This window comes from Bos indicus, chromosome 7 (assembly GCF_029378745.1).
Source record: "Bos indicus isolate NIAB-ARS_2022 breed Sahiwal x Tharparkar chromosome 7, NIAB-ARS_B.indTharparkar_mat_pri_1.0, whole genome shotgun sequence".
Lineage (NCBI taxonomy): Eukaryota > Metazoa > Chordata > Mammalia > Artiodactyla > Bovidae > Bos > Bos indicus.
In genome coordinates this window covers 83,081,802-83,109,218 of record NC_091766.1, presented here as the reverse complement: position 1 = coordinate 83,109,218, position 27,417 = coordinate 83,081,802, and the positions used below count along the sequence as shown (strand labels likewise).

General features: G+C 40.4%; 1 protein-coding gene across 2 annotated transcripts in view; it reads right to left on the bottom strand.

Annotated features, from left to right (window-relative positions):
* The window catches only part of XRCC4 (X-ray repair cross complementing 4), a 379,323-nt gene that overhangs the window by 37,591 nt on the left and 314,315 nt on the right, over window positions 1–27,417 (bottom strand). The window contains exon 8 of one of the 2 annotated variants that reach the window (XM_070794006.1): window positions 18,988–20,716. The exons of the other annotated variant lie outside the window; for it this stretch is intronic. Coding sequence (XP_070650107.1) covers window positions 20,698–20,716 — 19 coding nt within the window. The 3' untranslated portion in view covers window positions 18,988–20,697. Of the gene's footprint in view, window positions 1–18,987; window positions 20,717–27,417 lie in introns of those variants that run through there. 2 annotated transcript variants of the gene reach the window in all.

Here is a 27,417-nt window from a genome sequence, read left to right as displayed (position 1 = left end):
TGAAGAGATCTCTAGTCTTTCCCATTCTGTTTTTTCCCTCTATTTCTTTGCACTGATCACCGAGGAAGGCTTTCTTATCTATCTTTGCTATTCTTTGCAAGTCTGCATTCAAATGGGTATATCTTTCCTTTTCTCCTTTGCTTTTGGCTTCTCTTCTTTTCACAGCTATTTGTAAGGCCTCCCCAGACAGCCATTTTGCCTTTTTTTTTTAAATTATATTTTATTTTTAAACTTTACAATATTGTATTAGTTTTGCCAAATACCAAAATGAATCCGCCACAGGTATACCTGTGTTCCCCATCCTAAACCCTCCTCCCTCCTCCCTCCCCATACCATCCCTCTGGGTCGTCCCAGTGCACCAGCCCTAAGCATCCAGTATCGTGCGTCAAACCTGGACTGGCGACTTGTTTCATACATGATATTATACATGTTTCAATGCCATTCTCCCAAATCTCCCCACCCTCTCCCTCTCCCACATTTCTTTTCCTTCAGGATGGTCTTGCTCCCCGTCTCCTGTACAATGTCATGAACCTCTGACCATAGTTCATCAGGCACTCTGTCTATCAGATCTAGGCCCTTAAATCCATTTCTTACTTCCACTGTATAATCATAAGGGATTTGATTTAGGTCATACCTGAATGGTCTAGTGCTTTGCCATACTTTCTTCAATTTAAGTCTGAATTTGGCAATAAGAAGTCCATGATCTGAGCCACAGTCAGCCTCTGATCTTGTTTTTGCTGACTGTATAGAGCTTCTCCATCTTTAGTGCAAAGAATATAATCAGTCTGATTTCAGTATTGACCATCTGGTGATGTCCATGTGTAGAGTCTACTCTTGTGTTGTTGGAAGAGGGTGTTTGCTATGACCGGTGCATTCTCTTGGCAAAGCTCTATTAGCCTTTGCCCTGCTTCATTCCATACTCCAAGGCCAAATTTGCCTGTTACTCCAGGTGTTTCTTTACTTCCTACTTTGCATTCCAGTCCCCAATAATTAAAAGGACATCTTTTTGGGGTGTTAATTCTAGAAGGTCTTGTAGGTCTTCATAGAACCATTCAACTTCAGCTTCTTCAGCATTACTGGTTGGGGCATAGACTTGGATTACCGTGATATTGAATGGTTTGCCTTGGAAATGAACAGAAATCATTCTGTCGTTTTAGAGATTGCATCCAAGTACTGCATTTCAGACTCTTCTGTTGACTATAATGGCTACTCCATTTCTTCTAAGAGATTCTTGCCCACAGTAGTAGATATAATGGTCATCTGACTTAAACTCACCCGTTTCAGTCCATTTGAGTTCGCTGATTCCTAGAATGTCATTGTTCACTCTTGCCATCTCCTATTTGATCACTTTCAATTTGCCTTGATTCATGACCTAACATTCCAGGTTCCTATGCAATATTGCTCTTTACAGCATCGAATCTTGCTTCTATCACCAGTCCCATCCACAACTGGGTGTTGCTTTGGCTTTGGCGCCATCCCTTCATTCCTTCTGGAGTTATTTCTCCACTGATCTCCAGTAGCATACTGGGCACCTACTGACCTGGGGAGTTCATCTTTCAGTGTCTTTCTTTTTGCCTTTTCATACTATTCCTGGGATTCTCAAGGTAGGAATACTGAAGTGGATTGCCATTCACTGTTCCTTTCTCCTGGGTCCTGGTGCACAAGGTTCTGTTGTGCCCTCTAAATTCATTATTCAGATCAGATCAGATCAGATCTGTCGCTCAGTCGTGTCCGACTCTTTGTGACCCCATGAATCACAGCACGCCAGGCCTCCCTGTCCATCAACAACTCTTGGAGTTCACTCAGACTCATGTCCATCGAGTCAGTGATGCCATCCAGCCATCTCATCCTTTGTCGTCCCCTTCTCCTCTTGCCCCCAATCCCTCCCAGCATCAGAGTCTTTTCCAATGAGTCAACTCTTTGCATGAGGTGGCCAAAGTACTGGAGTTTCAGCGCTAGCATCATTCCTTCCAAAGAAATCCCAGGGCTGATCTCCTTCAGAATGGACTGGTTGGATCTCCTTGCAGTCCAAGGGACTCTCAAGAGTCTTCTCCAACACCACAGTTCAAAAGCATCAATTCTTCGGCGCTCAGCCTTCTTCACAGTCCAACTCTCACATCCATACGTGACCACAGGAAAAATCATAGCCTTGACTAGACGAACCTCTGTTGGCAAAGTAATGTCTCTGCTTTTGAATATGCTATCTAGGTTGGTCATAACTTTCCTTCCAAGGAGCAAGCGTCTTTTAATTTCATGGCTGCAGTCACCATCTGCAGTGATTTTGGAGCCCAGAAAAATAGTCTGACACTGTTTTCCACTCTTTCCCCATCTATTTCCCATGAAGTGATGGGACCGGATGCCATGATCTTCATTTTCTGAGTATTGAGCTTTAAGCCAACTTTTTCACTCTCCACTTTCACCTTCATCAAGAGGCTTTTTAGTTCCTCTTCACTTTCTGCCATAAGGGTGGTGTCATCTGCATATCTGAGGTTATTGCTATTTCTCCCGGCAATCTTGATTCCAGCTTGTGTTTCTTCCAGTCCAGCATTTCTCATGATGTACTCTGCATATAAGTTAAATAAACAGGGTGACAATATACAGCCTTGACGTACTCTTTTTCCTATTTGGAACCAGTCTGTTGTTCCATGTCCAGTTCTAACTGTTGCTTACTGACCTGCATACAAATTTCTCAAGAGGCAGGTCAGGTGGTCTGGTATTCCCATCTCTTTCAGAATTCTCCACAGTTTATTGTGATCCACACAGTCAAAGGCTTTGGCATAGTCAATAAAGCAGAAATAGATGTTTTTCTGGAACTCTCTTGCTTTTTCCATGATCCAGCGGATGTTGGCAATTTGATCTCTGGTTCCTCTGCCTTTTCTAAAACCAGCTTGAACATCTGGAAGTTCACAGTTCACATATTGCTGAAGCCTGGCTTGGAGAATTTTAAGCATTACTTTACTAGCGTGTGAGATGAGTGCAACTGTGCGGTAGTTTGAGCATTCTTTGGCATTGCCTTTCTTTGAGATTGGAATGAAAACTGACCTTTTCCAGTCCTGTGGCCACTGCTGAGTTTTCCAAATTTGCTGGCATATTGAGTGTAGCACTTTCACAGCATCATCTTTCAGGATTTGGAATAGCTCAACTGGAATTCCATCACCTCCACTAGCTTTGTTTGTAATGATGCTTTCTAAGGCCCACTTGACTTCACATTCCAGGATGTCTGGCTCTAGGTCAGTGATCACACCATCATGATTATCTGGGTTGTGAAGATCTTTTTTGTACAGTCTTTTGTGTATTCTTACTGAATAAAGGCCAGACATTCATTTCCCCAGTTTCTCTAAGCAAGACACAGGTATAAGACCTGACACCCACTAATCACATACATATGCCATGTTTTGAATAGAAAGCTCTTGATTTTAAGCGGGAGCTTCAAGAAGTTCTTTCTAGAGTCAGTGACTATTGCAACAAGACCGTATTCCCAGGGCAGCAGTGACCATAGTTCCCTGGGAATGAATCAGTGCCCGAAGTGTTGGCAATTCAAGCAGCAGAGAGAGCCACACACTGAGGAGGTGAGTTCCTCTGTGCCACTAGGGACACTGCTTCAGGCTGCACGGCCTTTAAGCCTGATACTCCCATTATCTCAGCACATCAGTGAGCTATCTGAAATCTTTTTTTCTTTCTTTTAAAAATTTTTTCTTTGGAATAATCTCAGATTTACAAAATAGTTGCAAAAACAGTAAAGAGAGCTTCCAAATACCCGTAACTCAGCTACCTCTAGTATTAACATCTTACATAACAATGGCACATCTACCAACGGTAACAGTTAACAGTGGTGCAATACTGTAATACCCTCCCTTCAGGCTGCCTCAGCATTTCCACTAGTGACAGTCTCTGTTTCAGATACAATCCATGACCCTGTCCTCTCAGTCTCCTCCAGTCTGTCAAGGTTTCTTGGTCTTTTCTCATCTCTTATGGCTTTGACACAGTCGTGGTCAGGTATTTTGCAATATGTCCCTCGATCGGGATTTGTCTGATGTTTTCTCATGATTAGACTGAACTTATGGATCCTGGAAGAGGAATCCACAGAAGTGATGTGCCTTCTCTGTATATCACATCAAGAGGTACAGGATTTGGGGCTTCTCTGGTGGCTTAGTGGTAAAGAATCTACCTGCCAATGCAGGAGACACAGGTTCAAGGCCTGATCCTGGAAGATTCCACATGGCTCGGAGCAACTAAGCCCAGGGGCAACAACTACTGAGCCTGTGCTCTAGAACCTGGGAGCCCAAACTCCTGAGCCCATGAGCCACAACTACTGAGGCACGTGCACCCCGGAGCCCACACTCTGTGACAAGGGAAACCACCACAATGAGAGCCCACACAGCACAGCTGGAGAGTTGCTTAACTAGAGAAAGCCCACACACAGCAACAAAGACCCAGTGCAACCAAAATAAATAATCTTTAAAAAAAGGAGGTATAGGATTTTGGTAGGTCTTCTCACTGATGATGTGAACTATGGTCTGCAGGTTAACCTGGTGTTTGCCAGGTTTCTCCAATGTGAAGTTGCTATTTTTTCCTTTCTATATTTCATTTGTTAGAAGCAGTCACCAACTTCTACCCCCACACAATAAGAGGATATTAAGTTTCACCTTCTTGAATTTATGGACATAAAACCACCACAGTAATTAGTAGGTATTTTGAAGGAGATACTTTCAATCGAGGCAAACATTCCATTGCTCCTTAAAATTTCTGACCACTAATTTCTGCATTTGTCATTGGATCCTGCCTGCAGGGCAGGTTCTGTGGTGTACTCATGGTTAGATTCTTTTGTCACATTCTGCATCCCAGTCTGGGTTCTCTCAATATCCTGGGGTAATTCTTTTACACTTGCACAGCATACAGTGGTATCAGTTCAGTGCAGTTCAGTCGCTCAGTCATGTCTGACTTTCTGCGACCCCATGAATCGCAGCACGCCAGGCCTCCCTGTCCATCACCAACTCCTGGAGTTCACCCACACCCACGTCCATCGAGTAGGTGATGCCATCCAGCCATCTCATCCTCTGTCGTCCCCTTCTCCTCCTGCCCCCAATCCCTCCCAGCATCAGAGTCTTTTTCAGTGAGTCAACTCTTCACATGAGGTGGCCAAAGTACTGGCGTTTCAGCTTTAGCATCATTCCTTCCAAAGAAATCCCATGGCTGATCTCCTTCAGAATGGACTGTTTGGATCTCCTTGCAGTCCAAGGGACTCTCAAGAGTCTTCTCCAACACCACAGTTCAAAAGCATCAATTCTTCAGCACTCAGCCTTCTTCACAGTCCAACTCTCACATCCATACATGACCACTGGAAAAACAACAACCTTGACTAGACGGACCTTTATTGGCAAAGTAATGTCTCTGCTTTTGAATAATTTTTGACAAATTCATGGAGTCCTGTACTCAGCCCCACAGTGCCACATTTACCAATTCCATTACTCTAAATTTCCCTGGGCTGCCACTTTACAGTCTGTTTCCCCATCCCTTCTCCCAGAATCCCTGGAGATGGCTGATGTGTTTTGTGATCTTATAGTTTTGCTTTTCCCAGAATGACATATACATGAAATCGTACCACATGCACTCTTTTATGTATGGCTTCTTTCACTTAATGAAATGCAATGAAGACTCATACATGTTGTGTGAATAGTTTACACAAGAATTCTACTTTTCAATAGCAAACTATCTTATATTTTCTTCTGCATATTTGCAGTAAGACACATTTTACAAACCCAGTATTAGTAAATCCAGTGTTCACTCATTTACTTGTTAAACTTCTCCTTTGGGCTCAGCATTCTATGCAAGCAGGGTGACAATATACAGCCTTGTCATACTCCCTTCCCAATTTTGAACCAGTCAGTTGCTCCATGTCACCCTGCTCATTTAACGTCTATGCAGAATATATCATGTGAAATGCCAGGCTGGATGAATTACAAGCTGGAATCAAGGTTGCAAGAAGAAATATCAACAACCTCAGATATGCAGATGATACCACTCTAATGATACAAAGTGAAGAGGAACTAAACGGCCTCTTGATGAAGGTGAGAGAAGAGAGTGAAAAAGCTGGCTTAAAATTCAACATTCAAAAAACAAAGATCATGGCATCCGGTTCCATCACTTCATGGTGAATAGACGGGGAAAATGTTTAAACAGTGACAGATTTTATTTCCTTGAGTGCCAAAATCACTGTGGATGGTAACAGCAGCTGTGAAATTAAAAGATGCTTGCTTCTTGGAAGAAAAGCTATGACAAACCTAGACAGCATATTAAAAAGCAGAGACATCACTTTGCCGACAAAGGTCTGTATAGTCATAGCTATGGTTTTTCTGGTAGCATGTGTGAAGTGAGAGTTGGACCATAAGGAAGTCTGAGCACCAAGGAATTGCTACTTCTGGACTGTGGTGTTGGAGAAGACTCTTGAGAGTCCCTTGGACTGCAAGATCAGACCAGTCAATACTAAAGGAAACCAACCCTGAATATTCATTGGAAGGACGATGCTGAAGCTGAACCTTCAATATCTTGGCCACCTGATGCAAAGAGCTAACTCATTGGAAAGCACTCTGATACTGAAAAAGATTGAAGGCAAAAGGAGAAAGGGGCAGCAGAGGATAAGACTATATAGCGTCACTGACTCAACGGACATGAATCTGAGCAAACTCCAGGAGACAGTGAAGGATGGGGGAGCCTGGCACTGCAGTCCATGGGATTTCAGACTCAGACACGACTTAGCAACGAACAACAACAACAATGCTAAGACCCAGGAATTCATCAGTGAACAGGAAGGACTATGGTGTACTGTGATAACTGTATCAGGAGACCAAAACTCTACAGAACCATGGCAGCAGACTGAAGAACTCCCTCAGCCAGCCAGGGCCCAGCAGAGTTCACCAAGTAAGTGATCTCTTGGCTGAAGGATAAAGAAAGAGCAGTAAGTGGGAGTTAAGAGGAGAAGTCACACAGAACAGGGAAGGATGCAAACAGTTTCAGGCAATAGGGATTGTACTTTACAAGCCCTGTTAGCGTGTGAGGAAATGAAGTATGTTCCGAAAAGCCAAAACTTGAAATTAGAAGTGGGAACGAAGTGGGAAACGTGGCAAGGGTCCCTCAGGAATGACTGACTGTGTGTATGCTGTGTTAAAGTATGTGAACTTTATCCTAAGGGAAACTGCCTATGAAGAGGCCTGGGAGTCCTGGCAGCCTTTGCTCCACCCAGTCCCAATCTCACCTTCATTTACCTCCCGATTTTTTAGTGTGAGTCACAAGGAATACAAGAGTAAAATTTGGAAATGTAGTTGCTTTAATTTTCCTATTTTGAGATTGAAGTGAACTTGGGACGTTCCTTTGAAGCTTTGCTTTCCTTATACAGATGCAGACTGGCTTGTCCTAAGGGAGGAGATGATCAAGAGTTTGGATTCAGAATTAAAAACATGTTTTTCTTCAGGAAGGAAAACAAACAAAAAACATGACAAAAGGTAAAACTCTGAATAAGATTAATGAGTTCATTGTGCTTCTAATAATAAGATTGGCTCAGAGAGCTGGCTTATTTAGCAGACTTCATTTTTTTTTTTTTTTTCCTGAAGCCAGTTCTATGACCAAACTGAATGTCTTCACTGTAGAGTTAACAGGCAGAGAGCTGCAACTGAGAATGGAGTTGAAGTTCTGGGTGCAAAGAGGTGATCTTGTTTTGCCTGGAATGCTTGTCTGGCTTCTTTTGTTTACTGACATGTAATGAGCAGTATTAATGATGTAAAAGGAAAGTAAGAAAATATCGTCAGACATCTCTTCCTCTCTTGAAAAAGGTATTTGATGACTATTGCCCTCGTGCAATAAAAGAATCTGGTTGGAATTCCATTGAGTATGCCATATAAAGAAGCATGTGGACTGAAAGGTAAAAATGATACAGTTAGTAAAATTTAAAATTTCTATCAGAAATAGTCTTTTTAAAAAAGAATCTGAGAATGTTGTAATTCTGGGCAGCAATTTGGCCATCTTTCCTTTGCCGTTGCTGTTGGTAAATAGCTAGTGATGTGGATTCAGACACTTAAAATATTGTGACACAGAGACAGAAAAATATATGCTGAATCAGCATTTAAACCCGCCCCTCCCCCCCCCCCCCCCCCCCCCCCCCGCAACACACACCTTCTTCACCAATACCATTTACAACTCCATGCGGTAGATACTATTAGCATCCATATTTTACAGTTGAAGGACATGAGGTCTACAAAGGTTAAATAATTGCTTAGGGTCACACATCTGGTAAGTGGGCATGACCCAGATTCACTTGATCCCAAGTCTGTGGTACCCAGACTTGTGCAGTTTGCTATTTTCTTTTTTAAATTTGGAATTTCACATGTCAATCGTTTTCTAAAAAATAATTTTTTTAAATCTATTTTTGGCTGTGCTGGGTCTTTGTTGCTGCATGGACTCTAGTTGCAGTGAGCTGTGGCTACTCTCGAGCTGCGAAGTTTGGGCTTCTCACTGTGGTGGCTTCTCTTGTTGGGCAACATGGGCTTTAGGGTTTGTGGGCTTCAGTAGTTTGGGCACATGGGCTTAGTCGCTCCGAGGCATGTGGGATCTTCCTGGATCAGGGATCAAACCCATGTCCCCTGCACTGGCAGGTGGATTCTTTATCACTGAGCCTCCAGGAAAGCCCTTGTCAATCTTTGTAATGACTGTGTAGCCATCCAGTACACATTCCTAATTTGCTTAACCAGACCTCTACCTAAGTTGCACTGAAGCTATTGCCAATTTTGTGCCATTAGGAAAAAAAAATGCAACCATTAAATCCTCACGCCTGCTTCTTGTCCCATTTGTGCAAATGGACTTACAGGATAAATTCCTATGTACTGAGCAGAAAAAGCACAGTGTAACCGATCGATTTTAAATTTTCTATATACTATAATAAGGGAAACATTTAATCAGTTGATAGAAAATGTAATACTTCACAAGAGCCTTAATTCTTGTAGAAGCACTAAATGTAGTTTTGCTTTTCTTTGTGGCTATAGTCTATGATCCTAGAGAACATGAAGTCACCATGAAACCACAGTGGGTTGTAGAGTGGTACCTACTTTCTAAAAATATGTATGCTCTAGAGCCAGGATGGTGTGAATTTTAACTGAGACTCTACTTATTAGCCTTGCAACCTTGAACACATGATTACTATTTCTAAGCCACAATTTTCCATGTGAGATAGCCAACCACCACTTTAGATCAGGTTATTTTGATCATTATTTAAGAGAAGGCAGATAGAGCCCTAGCATCACGCCTGGTACATTAAAAGTGGCTGATAAACATTCATTATTATTATCTGTCTATTAATTCTGTACATTTGCCTTTTGGGTGTGTGTGACAACACTTTTTGTATCCAAGTTTCCACATGAGTTAATATATTACAATACTCATATTCATTCATTCAACAATATTTATTGAACACTTTGTATGTACCTGGCACTGTTCTGGGTGTTGGGGATAGAGTACGCCCAGAGAAAGATGATAAAGATTTAAAGTCATCCAAGTTCTGCGGAAATTAGAATGTTTTAATGTATTTTTAACTTAAAAAAAAACATTAATTAAAATAATATCCTGTGAAGCAGAATGTAGGACATTTAATTATAACTAAAGATTTGGTGTTACTTTAAATTGATTTTGATATTTCTCTAAAAATGAAAAATGACACTACTGTTTCTGGGTCAATGGCTAGTGGGAATTCTTTTTACAGCTGCCTTGTGTCATTTATCTTGATCAGACACTAAATAAGCCATTTTTTAATAATTTACAAGATCATTGTGTTTTATATCCTGGCTCCCAGATCACCAAAGAATACAGCTTAACCTTTACTTTCATCTATCCACATGGAAAAATAACAAGTGACAGGGTTTCTGAATCCTACTTTTCAATTCACCTGCTTTAAAAATATCAGATGAACAAAGATAGTTACAATTGCAGCAAGAGGGAATTTAAATGTATATTTCACTAGAGACATACATTTTCAAAAATGTAATAACTTAGTATCAGATAGGATATACTTTTCAAAATGTATGTATATACATATGTGCATTTTTTAAAAATAACACTAGCTGGTATTTAGTGGATAAGTAGCAATCCTCTTATTGTTATTTAAGTCTCTGTGTACAGTTTGGAAAAGTCAGCAAGGGATCAAAGTCTGCCCAGAATGATGTCATAACAAGGTAATATGGAGTCTGATTATGTGAAAAGCTGGATATTTACACAGAGAGGTCAGAAACCAGCTGGCTACATATAAACTAAAGAAAAACCAACAAACGTCCTAAGACAGTTCTTATTCTTGATCTGCTAAGGACTTGCAAGCTTAGCACAATTTTTTTAAGTTCCAGATATTGAGACTGTTTTCTAAGTCAGCACAAATCCACAAAAAATTTTTGTGTGGCTTGCTATTCAAATTATCCGGAGGCAATAAGAAAATGTGTTTATTTTCCTTTGCACGACATTATTTAAAAATTATAATGTTTTGAAAAACTGTAGCAACATTTTACCTCTAAGATTAAAAAAACTTCTCAGATTTAATAAAACAACCTGGGGCTATTTTTATATGTGTTTTCCTTTTATTCTAAAGATATGAATCTATGTTCAAATCGGGTTTGGTGTGAAAATTCAACTGATTGCTCTGGACTATCACCAATATTAGAAAAAATTCATATCTGAAAAGTCAGTTCTCATTGCTTGCCTTCTTCCCTTATTTTGCTTTCCCCTCTCATTTCTATCCTTTCTTTGCTTCTGTTTTCTCTCATTTACTTTTATCCCCACTTTCTGTCTTTATCCATGACTAAAATATCAACAACCAATATCATGAAAGATTATGTAAGTATATAAAAACTTGGGTCACTTATACTGCAAAAATCATTACTGAATTATTTGAATCATTTTATCTTCAGCAACTCTATTCAACTTCTTCAAAAGATGTCAGATATATTCTAAACAAAGTAATGGATAATAGGAAGGAAAAGAATCAGAAGTGTGATATTTCAGAATTATTCCTTAAAAATAAAAGTGAGATGACAATGACAAGCCAAAGTTGTATATTCAGGCCTAATAACAAGAATAGAAATAAGTTAAAACAATTCTAACATTAGATTGAAGATAAGATTTGTTAAATTCTTTGATGAAAATATATCTAACGGCTATATTCATTCTATGATAGGTTTCTCAAATTTTTTAAACTCTTGGTTACCAAGATTATTGCAATACCATCTGATTTTTATGAGGTTAAAAAGCACTCAGTGTTGGCATCTGGAGCCATTTTTATTAGAATGCTTAAAAACATCACAAAAGAAGCCCTACACAGGTATATTCCATGGATTTTGCTGACTGAGATATACATAGTCATATTGATGACCTTGAATATCTGATAGAATATAAAAGCATTACATAACGAGCCATGGAGAGACTTTGACATTCACAGAGAAACTCCTTTTCTGAACATTTGGTTTTAATAATCTTGAACTCTTTAACTTTCTTTAAATCTTTAACTCTTTCTTATATTTTCATAGACACTTCATCTGGCCAAACTTTTAAAATAAAATAAAAATGGTAAACAATCCCTTTTTAGCACAATATAGCTTACATAGCAAAGGACCGCAGCCTCAAGTGCCCAAGGGCAAATACACAGATAGTAGTGAAATAATGGTGATGTAATGACCCACTTATTACTGTGACTTGGGGTACACAGGCAGGGTCAAGATAAAACAGTTGCAACACAAAGCTAAAAGTGTCAACTGACACTTGGGCTGGGCCATTTCGTCCAAAGCAATTAATGTCCCCACCAGCCTCCCCACCTCTTATTTTCCGCACTCCCTCTGCTTCGTGGCTCTTTGAAGTTAAAGGAGTTTACACAACACACTTTGTTCTTTGAAGATTATGAGTTTTTCTACTTTACGTGAAAGAGGGCTACCTAGCTTCTGCTTCTTCTTCCCAAGACTAGACAGAAATGCAGAAGTCTCAGAAGATCCAGACACTACTTAAAGATCTGCTACAGGGCATTGAAGCCTTGACTTTCTCAGGAGAATGGAATAGACTCCTTGGCAAAAAAGGGGTTGTAGTACATGAGTCATTCACTCATAGGAAGCCCCAGTGGAAGTTTCGTTTTATATTTTCAAAGTCAAAAGAGCTTCTTTGTTCCTCATAATTGTAACAATATTTTGTGCTTGCTCTACAAATATTAGAGGATCTAGAAAGGTAAGAAATGAGGTCTTAATTGTAGTTGTGCTAGGCATTACAACTATTTTGCTGATTACTCTTTAATTTTTAATACTCAAACACACAGTTGTTTACCAAAATACATACATTTTATTGTGATGAAAAACACATAACATAAAATTAGTAATTTTAACCATTTTAAGTGTATGGTTTACTTATATTGTTTCAAAACAGATTTCCAGGACTTTTTCATCTTATAGAACTAAAATTCCACATCCATGAAGCATCAGCTCTTCCCCCCAAGTCCTTGGTAAATACCACTCCCTGTTTCTATGAATTTGACTATTTACATAAATCATGGCTGAGATGATAAAGAATCTGCCTGCAATGCAGGAGACCAGGGTTCAATGCCTGGGTCATGAAGATCCCATGGAGTAGGAAATGGCAACCCACTTCAGTATTCTTGCCTGGAAAATCCCACGGACAGAGGAGCCCGGTGGGCTCTAGTCCTTGGGGCTGCAAAGAGTAGGACACCTCTGAGTGACTAATTTTCACTTTCATATAAATGGAATCATATACTATTTGTCTTTCTGTGAACAGCTTATTTCACTTAGCTTAATGTCTTCAATGTTCATTCATGGTACAGCACATGAAGGGGTTTCCTTCCTTCATAATGCTGAATTATATTCCATCACATGTGTGTATCACATTGTGTTTATCCATTGATGGACACTTGGGTTGCTTTTGTCTCTAAGCTATCATAAACATGGGTGTGCAGTATTTATAGATTATAAGTCTTAAAATTATGAACATTATAATGAACTTCTCTGAACATAAATATTTGTATCATTGGTGAATTATCTTATTAAGAAAAAGCCTAGAAGTAGGATTGCTGAGTCAAAGGGTATATGCATAAAAAATTGACCTACATTTCAAAGTAATACATTCACAAGGTATAGAGCAAACATTTCAAAACTTATTACAATCCAAATAATTGTCTTCTTTCTCATGCTTTCCCATTGACTAGATAGATCCAGAAGCAAATTTTCTAAATTGTTTATGTTTCTATTCTCTTGGTCACTTACCACAGTTATTCTAGATCACTAATTCTCAACCATGACTACACATTGCGGTCACTTCGGAGACTGTTAAAAAAAAAAAAAAAATATATATATATATATATATATATATATATATATATTTCTGGACTCTATCCCAGACCATTTAAAATGTAATTTCCTAAGGTGGGGTCTGGGCTTTGCCCTTTTTAAAATAATATATTTTTTTAATCTCCCAAGTTGATTCTATAAAAACGCATACCTAAATGTGAGAATCACTGTTAAGAAAGAGTGCTATTCAAACTCTAATGCATGTATGAAACATTGATGGATCTTGTTAAAATGCAGATTTCACTTCAGTAGTTCTGCAGGGGTTACGGGAGCTGAGGTTTGGCTTTTCTAACAGGTGATGTCAAGACTTGATTCATAGACCACACTTTGTGTATTAAAGAGATTGATAACACGAATAGTCTTCTATTTAACTCCTTTTGACAATAGGCAATGACTCCTTGAGATAAAGACAGGGATTTACTTATTTTTATCACCCCCCTTACCTCCTTCTTTCAGTGTTTGTTATATTATTACTTTTAGTTGTACAAAACTAAACATTACTTTTAGTTCTGATTACTCTTATAATTTTAGATAATACAACTACATTCCAGTTTCTTTCTACTATTTTGAGAGTATTTCTTGATACATGACCCCCATTTAAAGATGAGATTATTAGTATCCTATTTCTTAGTCCATCTTTCCTCTCAGAACAATTTTGTTACATCTTTTGTTAGCTTTACTTTGACATATAAACAATCCAGGTAGTTATTACTCTGTTCTCTCCTGGAATCACCAGAGAAACTAAATCTGCCATTTTATGCCCTTAGGTAATTTCTTGAAACAGAAATCAACAAACAGATTTGCTGGAGTCATGAAAGTGAAAGTTGCTCAGTCGTGTCCAACTCTTTGCAACCCCATGGACTATACAGTCCATGGAATTCTCCAGGCCAGAATACTGGAGTGGGTAGCTGTTTCCTTCTCCAGGGGATCTTCCCAACCCACGGATCGAACCCAGGTCTCCCACATTGCAGGCAGATTATTTCCCAGCTGAGCCACAAGGAAAGCCCAAGAATCCTGGAGTGGGTAGCCTGTCCCTTCTCCAGGGGATCTTCCCAACCCAGGAATTGAATCAGGGTCTCCTGCATTGCAGGTGGATTCTTTACCAACTGAGCTATCAAGATTTAGTGCAAAAACAGATCTATGCCATGTCAAGTGATAGACTAAGCTTCCAGAGCCTCCTCTATGGGCTGCTGTATAAGAATCTGGGCCACCCAAAGAATACTGTTCTTAGCAAGAAGGTCCATGGAGTCCTTAAAATCACAGTATTTAGGTTGCTTCCTATTTTGATCAAGTATAACTTTTTCCTCTGGAATTTCAATTACTACCCACCCCATGCCTTTTGTTAATTGTCCTTCAGTTTTTCCACACTCTAATCCATATTTGCTATTGCACAAGCCATGGATCGTCCCAGAAGCGTATCCCTGATCTATGGTCTTGCTGCCCTAGACCTGTGGCAACCTGGGACATGCCTTTACTCTTTTTTTTTGGATCAGATCTACTGTTCCTCAGTTCCTAGGTTCCTGATCTGTTCTGCTGAAGCACTCTCAAGAAGCTTTGCAGAAGATGACATTTAGACCTAAACATATATAGGGCTTTTATCTTTGAGATTACAGTTACAGAGAATTCTAGGTGGAAAATTACTTTCCACCTAGAGTAAACAATAAACCTACAGTGAACCATTTCATACCAAAGATTCTGTCTTTTGGCTCTAGAACATATCTTTTCATCATTCGCTTGAAGAATTCAACACTTCTTTGCCCTCCTCTCTCTCTCTGAGGTGTCTATTAGTTGAATATAGGTCCTCTCAACTTGTTCCTCTTATTGTTCCTCTTTTGCTTAACATTTTAGAAGATTTCTTTGATTTTTATCTTTCTAGGGTCTCTCCTAAATTTTTTATTTTGGCAATTACATTTCAATTCCCATTTCTTGTTCCCTCCTTGTCCTATTTCTTGTTTTATAGGTGTAATACTTCCTTGCATCTTTTTGAGACCATAAAGGATGGTTTTTACAGTTCTTTTTTGTTCCATAAGTTATTTTTTTTTACTCTAAGGGTGCTTTTCTGTTTTTTAGAAATTGGTATTTCTCCTTTTATATTGCTAGCTCTCCTCACATTCTAGTGACTTCTTCAGTTATTAAAAAAGGAGGCTTGGGTAGATGGAAGAGATGTTTCTGCTTTTGTGTGAACAAGACTGTTTTCCTAGTGGGTCTCTTCCCTTCTGAGACTTCCTCCTAGGATGGGTCAGGCAGTGTTGGCTGGTGAACTCTGATCGAAGAGTTGGCTGTCAGGCTGAGCGCCTCTAAAATGCCTCAGTGATAATGGCTTCCCTCTGGGGCACCAACACATTTAGAAACGCTATCTTTTCCTGGTTTGTTCAATTTCTTTAAAGAGTCAACAAGTTTTGCCTGGGGGTAAAATGTTGGCTGCCTGCTCATGGCGTACATGTTGGGGATGTGGTGCCGACTGGAAGAATTCAGAACATATTCAGACCTTTAAGTAATCTCTCTTTTTAACTCCATCTTTCACTCTCCCTCTGATATGTTGCTGACTCTGCACTGAGGCATCTGGGGTTCCACAGGGCAGATTAGATTTCTTCCTCTGCATACAGAGCTGACAGAATCTATTCCAGGCTAACGATTTCTCTGCCCTTTTCTTCTAATGGCTCCCATTCTATATTTTGTAGTCCAGAAGTTATTAAATATCTCACCCTTTAGCAATACTCACACACACACATACTCTCCTGTCTGTTGTGCCAGGCAGCTGCCTTTTTGCTTTGCTTTCGGCTGTTACTCACCGTTCCTCGGCTCTTGTCTCCCTCACAGGGAAGTGACTCTAGCAAATGACATGTCCATGCCAACTGGCTTCGACCTAGGTTAAGCCAGAGGGAAATGGATAGAATATTGGAGAAAGGGAAGAAGGGAGGAGGCAGGATATTTCTCTCTTCTCTTTCTGCCTTGGGCAACATCTCTAAAAGTGGTTGCATTTTTCCATGGTGTCCAATATCTCTTGATTCCAGGCAGCTCCTTTCCTCATAGTTCCAGCTCCTGCCACCGAGTACTGACTCCTGGACTCCAGGTGGCAATACCTTCTTCTTTGGTCCTTCTAAGCCCTAGAGGGGTAGTAGCACCCAATGTTGTTAATTTATCTTTTCCTTTTTTAACATGTTCTGACACCTTCATAAATATTTCCCCATGTTGAGTTCTCTCTATTGAACTACGTGGCTAAATTTTCCTGATTGAACTCTCAGAGATACAGATATAAAAGGTATATTCTATTCTATATTTCCATAATTTTAATCCATTGAGGAGGCTTTCCAGGTGGCACTAGTGGTAAAGAATCTGCGTGCCAATGCAGAAGACACAAGAGATGTGGGGTTTGATCTCTGGGTCAGGAAGATCCCTTGGAGGAAGAAATGGCAACCCACTCCAGTATTCTTGCCTGGAAGATTCCATGGACAGAGGATCCTGGTGAACTGTATAGCCCATGGGACTTCAGAGAGTCAAAACACGACTGAGAGACTGACTACCACCACCACGAATCCAATGAGGTCTTTGAAGAAATGGGAGCTCAATGCATGTGTTCAGTCTGCCATTTTGAATTGGAAAATATATGCATTTGAGGGTTTTGATACATATAATTAATTTGCCTACAAGGCAAATTACAGTTTAATTTGTATTATACCTGTATCCTGTCACCCTCAAAACACAGGGGATTGTCATTTCCTTTGAATCACTGCATCCAACTTTGTATGGGGGAGTCAATAAAAATTTCCAGCTTTCTTGGCTTAGAAGATCTTATATTTTGTGTTGTGCTAACAGCTGGAAATGATCTCTGAGGAGATAGAGCCAATAGTGCTTGCCTAACATTTGCTTCAACATGGCTGGCCAAGTTACCAAGGAGCCTAGAATCCCAACAATATGAGAGAGACACAGAAAGCAGCTTTTCCAATGCCTGCTTCTGATATCTAAAAGGGAGGAATTATTTTGGCTGTCTAGAAAAGTAAAATTCCCCTAAATAAATAAAATCATTTCTGAGATCCAAATTATTAACGCATGACTCAGAGAAGAGAGTGTCTCACAAAAGACTGAGTCAAAATCAACTCCTCACATCCCTGCTTCCTAGCTTAGACACTCACTGGAAAAAGCCGTCACCTCTTTATGGGACTTAGCATGCCTGAATGCTCCCCATGGGGATCTCACATGGATTCCCAACCAGAGGACCAAAAACAGAGTAAGAATATTAGAAATAAGGAATTTCTGGGTTCACGTTATGGAGTAGCGTTATAACTGCAACACTCAGCGAAATTGTGTGGAAATTTCTATCTAGGGTCTTGATTAACCACATCTGGCCATGACTCAGTCCATTTTAGGAGAAGGCAATGGCACCCCACTCCAATACTCTTGCCTGGAAAATCCCATGGGTGGAGGAGCCTGGTAGGCTGCAGTCCATAGGGTCGATAAGAGTCAGACACGACTGAGTGACTTCACTTTCACTTTTCACTTTCATTTGGAGAAGGAAATGGCAACCCACTCCAGTGTTCTTGCCTGGAGAATCCCAGGGACGGGGGAGCCTGGTGGGCTGCCGTCTATGGGGTTGCACAGAGTCGGACACGACTGAAGTGACTTAGCAGCAGCAGCAGTCCATTTTATGGTGCCTTTGACCAATATTTTTATTTCCCTGCAATAACGCTCTCAATATGCATCACCTGACCAATTGACAGTAGTCATCCCACCCACACAAGACTTCTTCTCCTGCCTTCTGTCTACATACAGAGGACACTGAGATATGCTTTATCATCAACTAATCAGCCAGGCTGCAAAGCACATAATTTACAGTCTTTGACCTCAGTTTTCTTATCTATCAAATGAGGCTAAAAGATCTTGGAACTTCCATACAGATCTGAGCAGGAGTCACGATGGCTGGGAAATAGAGATCTTCAGAAGTGCCATCTATCCAGGGCCTTATATTCACAAAGGGCCTCAAATGTGGCCATTTGATCTGCATTCCAAAAAGGTTAGTTTATTTTTTAGGTGTTTAAAGCATGATTTTAAGTACTTAAATTGTAATACAGTTTTTGCTTTCCTGTCTGGCACTTCTTCTTTTTTAAAATATTCCAGGGGACTCAAAAAATGAGTATCTCAGATCTCTTTTGACATCTCAGAGGGCTGACTCCTATTATTCAATGAGTGTACTCACACGTCTCTCCCTCTCCCTCTTATCTATGAATGGGTTATTGAAGGATGGAGAAGAGATTTGATATTAGGAAGGGATGAATTGGTGTTCTGACTAAACCCGCATGTTTTGGTGACTACGGGGTGGAACCCAATAATTCTGCCAAGTTGGGATTAGCACCAATGCTACTTCCCCATGGTGGAAATTCAGCCCCAAATCGTGGTTAATGAGAAATAAAGAGAATCCAGTGTGCAAGTGGACTTCAATTATAATAATCACCAGAAGTTGTCTTCAAAGCTTCAAAGAAAGAAAAATGAAAAACCTCATCAAACACATTAACACACCATTTGTAATTTGCCTAATGGATATCTTTGTTGAAAATTATTTCTAATGAGACAGATGAAAGGCCAAAGTGGTCAACAGATTGGGCCAAATGAGGTACAAAAAATGTTTCTGAGGTCTCTTTTATTTCATTTCACCATACTCTTCCACACACACAATTTCTCATCAGTCTCGTCTGTCACAACCTTTTCCTTTGAACCCTCGGTATCAAGGTTACGTTCACAAATTAGTTTACCACCATTTGTCACGTTCTATAGTCACAAAAGTTGTAGAAATGCATTAAATGTATGTTTTACTTTATACCTAAGAGATTTAAATTTAATCCAGTTAGTTCCATATTAAAAATGAGAAACCAAAGCATCTGGTGTGACTAAAACATTCCATGTATGTTGTGCTTTTATGGAAACATAGGTTAAGTTTTGGAAATCAATTTGCTTTTTCAGTCTACCAGAGTATCATGTAGGAAATAACTAGCAGGGTTATCAACCTATGGGACAGGGTTCTGAAAAACTAGGTATCTCTTGCTCTCTGCTATTTGGCTCAAGCACACAAGCTAATTTGTCCACACAAGATACCACCTTGAGCTTGCCAGTGTTTAAATAAAAATCTGTTCTCTATGTGTTCTTTATTGCCCAGCAAATATCTGTTCCAACTCAATCCAATTCTTTGGTAATAGCTGAGGCAAAAGGTAAAGGTGTCATCTTTATGTGTGAATATTTCCACAATAAAGTTTGACTATCTGTTCTCAGGCTAAGTAGACATATAAGTACATCTTCTCAACATTCCAGGTGATTCTTAAAGGTAAAGCATGTTTGTTCCACGAATCACAAATGATATCTCTGCTTTATAAAAACTATTTCTCTAGGAAGTAAAGCATATTCCTCAAGTTTTCTGCAGATATCAGGAAATTCAGTTTCAAAGCACAAACAAAAACAAAGGGAAAAAACACAACAAACAACAAAATAACTGAAAACTTTTCCATTTAGATGATACCCACCAACATAGGGGCCTCCCTGGTGGCGCTAACGGTAAAGAACCTGCTTGCGGATGCAGGAAGGCCATGTAAAAGACAAGGGTTCAGGCCCCGAGTTGAGCGGATCCTCGGAGGAGGACAAGGCAACCCACTTCAGTATTCTTACCTGGAGAATCCCCATGGACAGTGGAGCCTGGTGGGCTACAGTCCATAGGATCACAAAGAACTGGACACAACTGAGTGACTTAGTGACGTACGCACCAACGTAGAGACAGAAAAAATAGCAAGTCCACTCCTTCTATACCACACTTCATGGTTAATGAGCCCACAATCACGCAAAGAAATGCTCTTCAGTACAAGCAAGGTCTTTCTGTCTGGTAGGAGTCTTGGATGTTGGTGGGGAGTATTTGAAGTTAACTGACCTAAGAAATCACTTAAAAAGTACAAACTTCTGGAAAGCACTTTTTGCACAGTGGATTAAGCTGTGGGTACCGCCTCTGGACAGTATCTGCCTTATCTGTGGTCAGACAAGAAGCCATGTGAGCAGGTCTCATTCTGCAGGAAGCGGCCTTCCAAAAAGAGGTTAAGTGGCTGGCTGGCGAAGATAGTTCGGCAGCAGGACAGCCAGGGTTGGTACGTCAGAGTGAGTGACTCCAAACCATTTGATCCCACTGTGATGCTGTCTCCACTCTGCTGAAAAAAAGTGTTGCTGCAATTATCCATCAAAGGAGCAGGCACCCCGGCTATCTGCAGTCATTTGGGGGAAATGTTTCCAGTTAGCAGTAAGAAACATTTACTTCTCCTGTTGTGGAGATCATCATGAATGAGGTAGGTATGGGATTAATTCATTTTGGCAGCCATATCCTGGAGGGGAAGGGAGAGCCAGAATTATCTCACAGACAAATAGAAAGGAACAGCAAGTTTTACACCCACTTTCTTGAAAACGATAGCCAGTTCCCTATGTGACGTCTGCCCTGAGCTGAGTAATGCACTTGAGAACTATTCTCCCAGCTACTCAGAACGTAATCTTTAACCCCTCATATTAATGGAGCCTGTGACTCTGTGGCATGGGAAAAATGATACACTGCCAGGTTAAAACTATGATGGAATTTAAACTGCTTTTCTCATTCTTTACTTTCAGAGATACTGGGGCAAAGCGAGGGGTAATGGTGTCTGCTGGTGTGCAGAAAGGGTCAAGCCAGAATTCACCACCTTATGGCCATAACGTTGACCTATGCTGGGTCCTCTTATTAAGGATGCTGAGTGATGAATGGCTTTTCCACCTTGATAAACTACTTTGTGCTCACAGGTTAGTATTTTGTGTCTCTTTGTAATCTATTTGCTTTGTGACAGGAGAGGATCACACAAACTTTGTTCTTGAAAAAACACATGGTTTTTGCTGTACCATGAAACCTCTAATATCTAAATAATACTTTTCTTTAATTGACTCACTTTCCTACTATTGTATAAGATTATATCACTACTCTAAATGGATAAAGAATATATTATGTGCCTTCAATAGGAAGTAGCTAGAAAATATATCAACAATGAATATAAAACAATGCTTTAAAAATTACATACCTATTGTTAATTTGTGCTTAAAACTCTGAATGTGAGGCCTAGATACTCTCTCAGTTTCAAAAATAAAAGAAGAAAGAGAAAGAAAAGAAAGACAGAGAGAGGGCAGGGAACACCATAAGGAAAGTCAAATGCTTGCCAACACTAACTTAAGGTTTTTCTTGTATGATCAGAGGGTTGAGAGAACCTTGTTAAAGAAATCAATTTTTCATTATAGGATTCAGAGTAATGATGCTGGGTCACTGTGCCGCCCTGGGCGCTATCTTACCTTGGGAAGCACCACAGGGAAGTTTTTATCAAACTTGCCTCCATTGAAAGCACATCTCTGCCACTCAATTAGATGCTAATGAGAAAGAGAACACGAGACAAGGGTGCCTGCCACTTTTCCTCCACGGTCAATACTCCTCAACACACGATGTGAATTGTGTGCTCAGATATTTGGGCAGCTTGTTCTCTTGTTGGTGAGAAGGGACAAATGTATTTGAAACAAATAACAACTAAACAAATCAACACTCAATGAAAGGTGCATTTATTCAAGCACCTGACTGGATGGAAGTGCACAAGAAGCCTCTGGGCTCCTCTGTATGAATGAAACATAAAACGAAGCTCCTTCTGGGCAAATTAGAAATGAGCCAGGTCTGAAAGAAGCAGCCCAGCGGGGTCCAGGACAGGCAAAAGAAGGCAAGTAAAAGGAAGGTGGGATTTTTCTTTTTTAATTTTTAAAAATGTTGTTTATTTCTGGCTACACTGGGTCTGGTTGCTATGCCTGGGCATTTTCTAGTTGCAGTGAGTGGAGGTTACTCTCTAGCTGCAGTGTCCAGGCTTCTCTAGTCGCGGAGCACAGGCTCTAGGGTATGTGGGCTTCAGCAGTTGCAGCACGTAGACTCAGTAGCTGTGGCACATGGACTTAATTGCCCCCACAGCATGTGGAATCTTCCCAGACCAGGGATCAAACCCGTGTCCCCTGCATTGGCAGGTGGATTCTTAACCACTAGACCACCAGAGAAGTACAAGCTGGGATTTCTGATCCTACTTTTCTTCTGCTAGAAGTACTCTCTGTGCTCAAAGGAGGGAGAGAAACTCCAGTCAGACTTTTACAAGATTTGATCGTGTTTGCTGTGTTGAATGTGGACTAAGAAGGCCTTTAGCACAAAAGCAGCCTGCAGAAGCAAAGAGGGAATAAAGTAAGTTTGTGTGTTGAAACATACTACTATCGTTTTGAAGAAAAGATTTTTATAATGTAAATAATTTTTAAAATATTAAAGAACACTTTTTGCTTCCTGTGTAAATCATCATCTAAAGGCTTTCTAGCAATAACAGTAGCAAGAGACCAACCTTTTTGAGTATGAGGACTCAAAATGTAATGTATCATGCTATATACATTATACTCTCACATGTGTAGTTTGAGAAAACACATATTGATCAAAGGCTGCTATTAATTTCACAAAGCAAGCTTGTATTTTATTCAAAATTTCCTCCACAGACATTAAAAAAAATAGCAGTGTGTGCATATATGACATATTATTTATTTAGTCTACTATACTCAATGTGCATATGGATTTACAGGCCCTTTACAATAAATTCTGCTCCCCCTAGGGGCCCAAGACCTACTGGTTGGCAAGCCCAGGGCAGGACAGGCTTATGATTGATGACAGCGAGGAAGGCCTGGGCCGCATCTGCTGCTCCTCCATTGCTTTTGTCATCATGACCCTGATACTTTCCTCCTGAAACCTTGCACTGGGATTTGTTTACCAAAAATATTTTCTGTGTAAACTTCAACAAGTTGGTTATGACTTTCCACAGTGGAAATATTGTTTTTTCATGCCAAAATATGTATTGTACTTCGAATAGAGACTTGAACAACTGGGAGAAAAGTCATTTAAATTCAAGATGCACCAGGTCACGGCATTTACTGAGATGTTCTTCCTTAAGTAGGTGGTGATACACGGTTATTTGCTGCACAACTATCTGTACCTTTGTAACATCTCTGTGTGTGTGCATTCTAAGTCCCATTCAGTCGTGTCTGACTCTTTGCGACCCTATGGACTGTATCCCACCAGGCCCCTCTGTCCATGGGATTCTCCAGGCAAGAATAGTGGAGTGGGCTGCCATGCCCTCCTCCAGGGGATCTACACGTGACTGAACCCACGTCTCCTGTGGCTTCTGCATTGCAGGTAGATTCTTGTACTTTATTAAATATTAAGCAATCTTTGTACTTTATTAAATATGGATGTTACAAGGGGCTTCCCCAGGGGCTCAGTGGTAAAGAATCCACCTGCAATGCAGGAGCCACAGGAGACGTCTGTTCAATCTCTGGGTCGAGAAGATCCCCTGGAGGAGGGCATGGCAGCCCATTCCACTATTCTTGCCTAGAGAATTCCATAGACAGAGGAGCCTGGTGGGCTACAGTCCATAGGGTCCCAGAGAGTCAGAGATCAATTTGCCAACATCCATTGGATCATAGAAAAAAGCAAGAGAATTCCAGAAAAAAAATCTACTTCTGCTTTATTGATTACTCTAAAGCCTTTGACTGTGTGGATCACAACAAACTGTGGAAAATTCTTAGAGATGGGAATACCAGACCACGTTACCTGCCTCCTGAGAAATCTGTATGCAGGACAAGAAGCAAGTTAGAACTGGACATGGAACAACAGACTGGTTCCAAATAGGGAAAGGAATACATCAAGGCTGTATATTGTTGCCCTGCTTATTTAACTTATATGCAGAGTACATCATGCAAAATGCCAGACTGGATGAAATACAAGCTGGAATCAAGATTGCTGAGAGATATATCAATAACCTCAGATATGCAGATGACACCACCCTTATGGCAGAAAGTGAAGAAGAACTAAAGAGCCTCTTAATGAAAGTGAAAGATGAGAGTGAAAAAGTTGGCTTAAATCTCAACATTCATAAAACTAAGATCATGGCATCTGGTTCCATCCCTTCATGGCAAATAGATGGGAAAACAAAGGAAACAATGAGAGACTTTATTTCTTTGGGCTCCAAAATTAATGCAGATGGTAACTGCAGCCATGAAATTAAAAGACGATTGCTCCTTGGAAGAAAAGCTATAACCTAGACAGCATATTAAAAAGCAGAGACATTACTTTGCCCCAAAGGTCTGTCTAGTCAAAGCTATGGTTTTTTCCAGTAGTCATGTATGGATGTGAGTTGGACTATAAAAAAAGCTGAGTGCTGAAGAATTGATGCTTTTGAACTGTGGTGTTGGAGAAGACTCTTGAGAGTCCCTTGGACTGCAAGGAGGTCCAACAAGTCAATCCTAAAGGAAATCAGTCCTGAATATTCATTGGAAGGACTGATGCTGAAGCTGAAACCCTAATACTTTGGCCACCCTATGCGAAGAACTGACTCATTAGAAAAGACCCTGATGCTGGGAAAGATTGAAGGCAGGAGGAGAAGGGGATGACAAAGAATGAGATGGTTGGATGGCATCACCAACTCGATGGACATGAGTTCGAGCAAGATTTGGGAGTTGGTGATGGACAGAGAAGCCTGGTGTGCTGCTGTCCATGGGGTCACAGAGTCAGACATGACTGAGTGATTGAACTGAACCGAAGGATTGCCTGCATCTCAGTTACAGCTGTTTCCCTTTATATTGCTATCACCACAGGCTAACAAAGTCTACCAATAAAGTTTTTACTTCTGCACAAAGCATAGTTAAGCAACACTGAAAATCTCTTTCTGAGAGCTTTCTGGAAGTTCAACTCATTTAGCTTAGCAAATGGTATTAGAACTTGGGATTCAAAATGTGCTTACGGACTTCAGTCCAACTCTGCTTCCCTTATTTTGTGACTACCTTATGTGTGACCCTAAGGACAGTTCTGACTTCCTTATAAGCAGTTTCTCCAATCTTTCATGTGTTTCTTCCTGCAAGTGTCCCCTCTCCCTCCTGCATCAACAATGTCTTCATATCACGGCACAATTTTCCAATAAACTTGTCTATGTTCGCTGTCTACATGAGCTCATGTCCTAGCCAGTTTCAACCCACTCTCCTCTGGCTTCTGTCCCCCTTGTCCCACTGAAAGTGTTCTTGTCTTGGTTATAAGCTCTTTCCGTCTGAGCCCGAAGGTCACTTTTTTGGTTCTCAGCTCACTTGTTCTCTCAGACACATTTGGCATGTTGACACTTCTTGTTTGAATACTTAAGTTTGTTTCCACTATACTCATTCATTCATTTATTCATTCGGGAAGACTTGTTCTACGTACAAAGAACAGAACAGTGAGAAAGAAAGACTGGCTTTTTATCTTTACAAATGACAGCATGAGGGAAAGAGGCAAATACACAGTTGCAACAAAATATGCTAAATATTATGGTCGGGAAACACCGTGTTAGGAAAGGACTTAGGAGGAATGTCTAATCAGGATGTAGAGTGGCAGGGAAACGTTCCTCAGGAAGTGAGATCTAATTCAAGACTTGAAAGAGCAATAGCAGGGGAAGAGAATTCAGAGAGTAGAGTGAGAAAGGAGACCCAAGGCAAATGGAAGAGCAGACTGCAGACGAATGGAGGTGAAGAAAGAAAGTGATGAGATGGAATACTCAGTGTCAGTCAAATAGGGTGCTTTAGGGGAAGGGGTAACAAAGCAGAGAACGATACAAATGTCACTGGAGGGAGGAGGAGTCATATGACAGGACTTATAAGAAAAATTTTTTTTCTCTACAATATATTATTTTATTTATTTACTTTTTTTATTTTCCAATGCCTTTATTTTTTTTTTAATTTTTTTAAATTTAATTTTTTTTTAACTTTACAATATTGTATTGGTTTTGCCATATATCAAAATGAATCCACCACAGGTATACATGTGTTCCCCATCCTGAACCCTCCTCCCTCCTCCCTCCCTGTACCATCCCTCTGGGTCGTCCCAGTGCACCAGCCCTAAGCATCCAGTATCGTGCATCGAACCTGGGCTGGCGACTCGTTTCATATATGATATTATACATGTTTCAATGCCATTCTCCCAAATCATCCCACCCTCTCCCTCTCCCACAGAGTCCAAAAGACTGTTCTATACATCAGTGTCTCTTTTGCTGTCTCGTATACAGGGTTATTGTTACCATCTTATAAGAAAATTTAAGAAGATTAGAGTCTGGCCATAACAGAAGAAGAAACAACAAAATCTGCTCATTGACTAGGGGCTAGGACGGGGAACAACATCTGGTCAGGGAGATGGAAGAGTCAATAATAACCATGATAAGGTTGGTACCTTTCTCCCATCTGGAAAACACCCAGGTAGGAAAAAGACGCGGCTAAAGGCAGCAGGGAGATTATGAGTTCCATTGAGCTTGTTGACGCTCTTCACAGGCAGAGACACAGACATGCAGTGAGGACTCCGGAAGGTACTGGCTCACCTCTGTCTCTTTCAGATATAAGTTAGAGAAGGAGGAAATGATGACAATGTCTCTGCTCCTGGGACCTGTCTCAGGAGCACATCTGAGTGACCCAGGAGGCAAGATGTGGAGAGTGGGCACAACAGGCTTCTAGAAGCATCTACCTTTTCGCTAAGTGGGGGGATAGTCAGACAAAAGCCAAGGCTAAAAAACCATGGATTAGAGAATTGGGGTATCAGGGACTCTGCAACAAGAGATAGATCCTTAGGGCCAAAATTCACATGACCTCTCATATGCTTTAAGAGGCCCCAGTGGTCATAAGGAGCTGGAGAAGTAAAAATAGCCCTAAAATAGCTGCAACATGAGTGGGGGCTCTTGTCCTTTCTCAGTATCCTGTCAAAGTCTTGATGACATATTCAGGTTTGGGATCAGCAAATCAGACCATGTTGAAATGAGTCTAGACAAATTAAAAATAGGGGAAGAAAAATATGAGCTTTTTTCAGTTTTGTTGGCTTGAGCCTCTTCTTTTGTATTTTAATGGCACATACCACTTGCAGTGGAGGTCTTATTTCTTGCAAGATCATCGCTTGTGCAATCCTATCTGGAGCAATATGAACAAATGAAAGAAAAAGTGA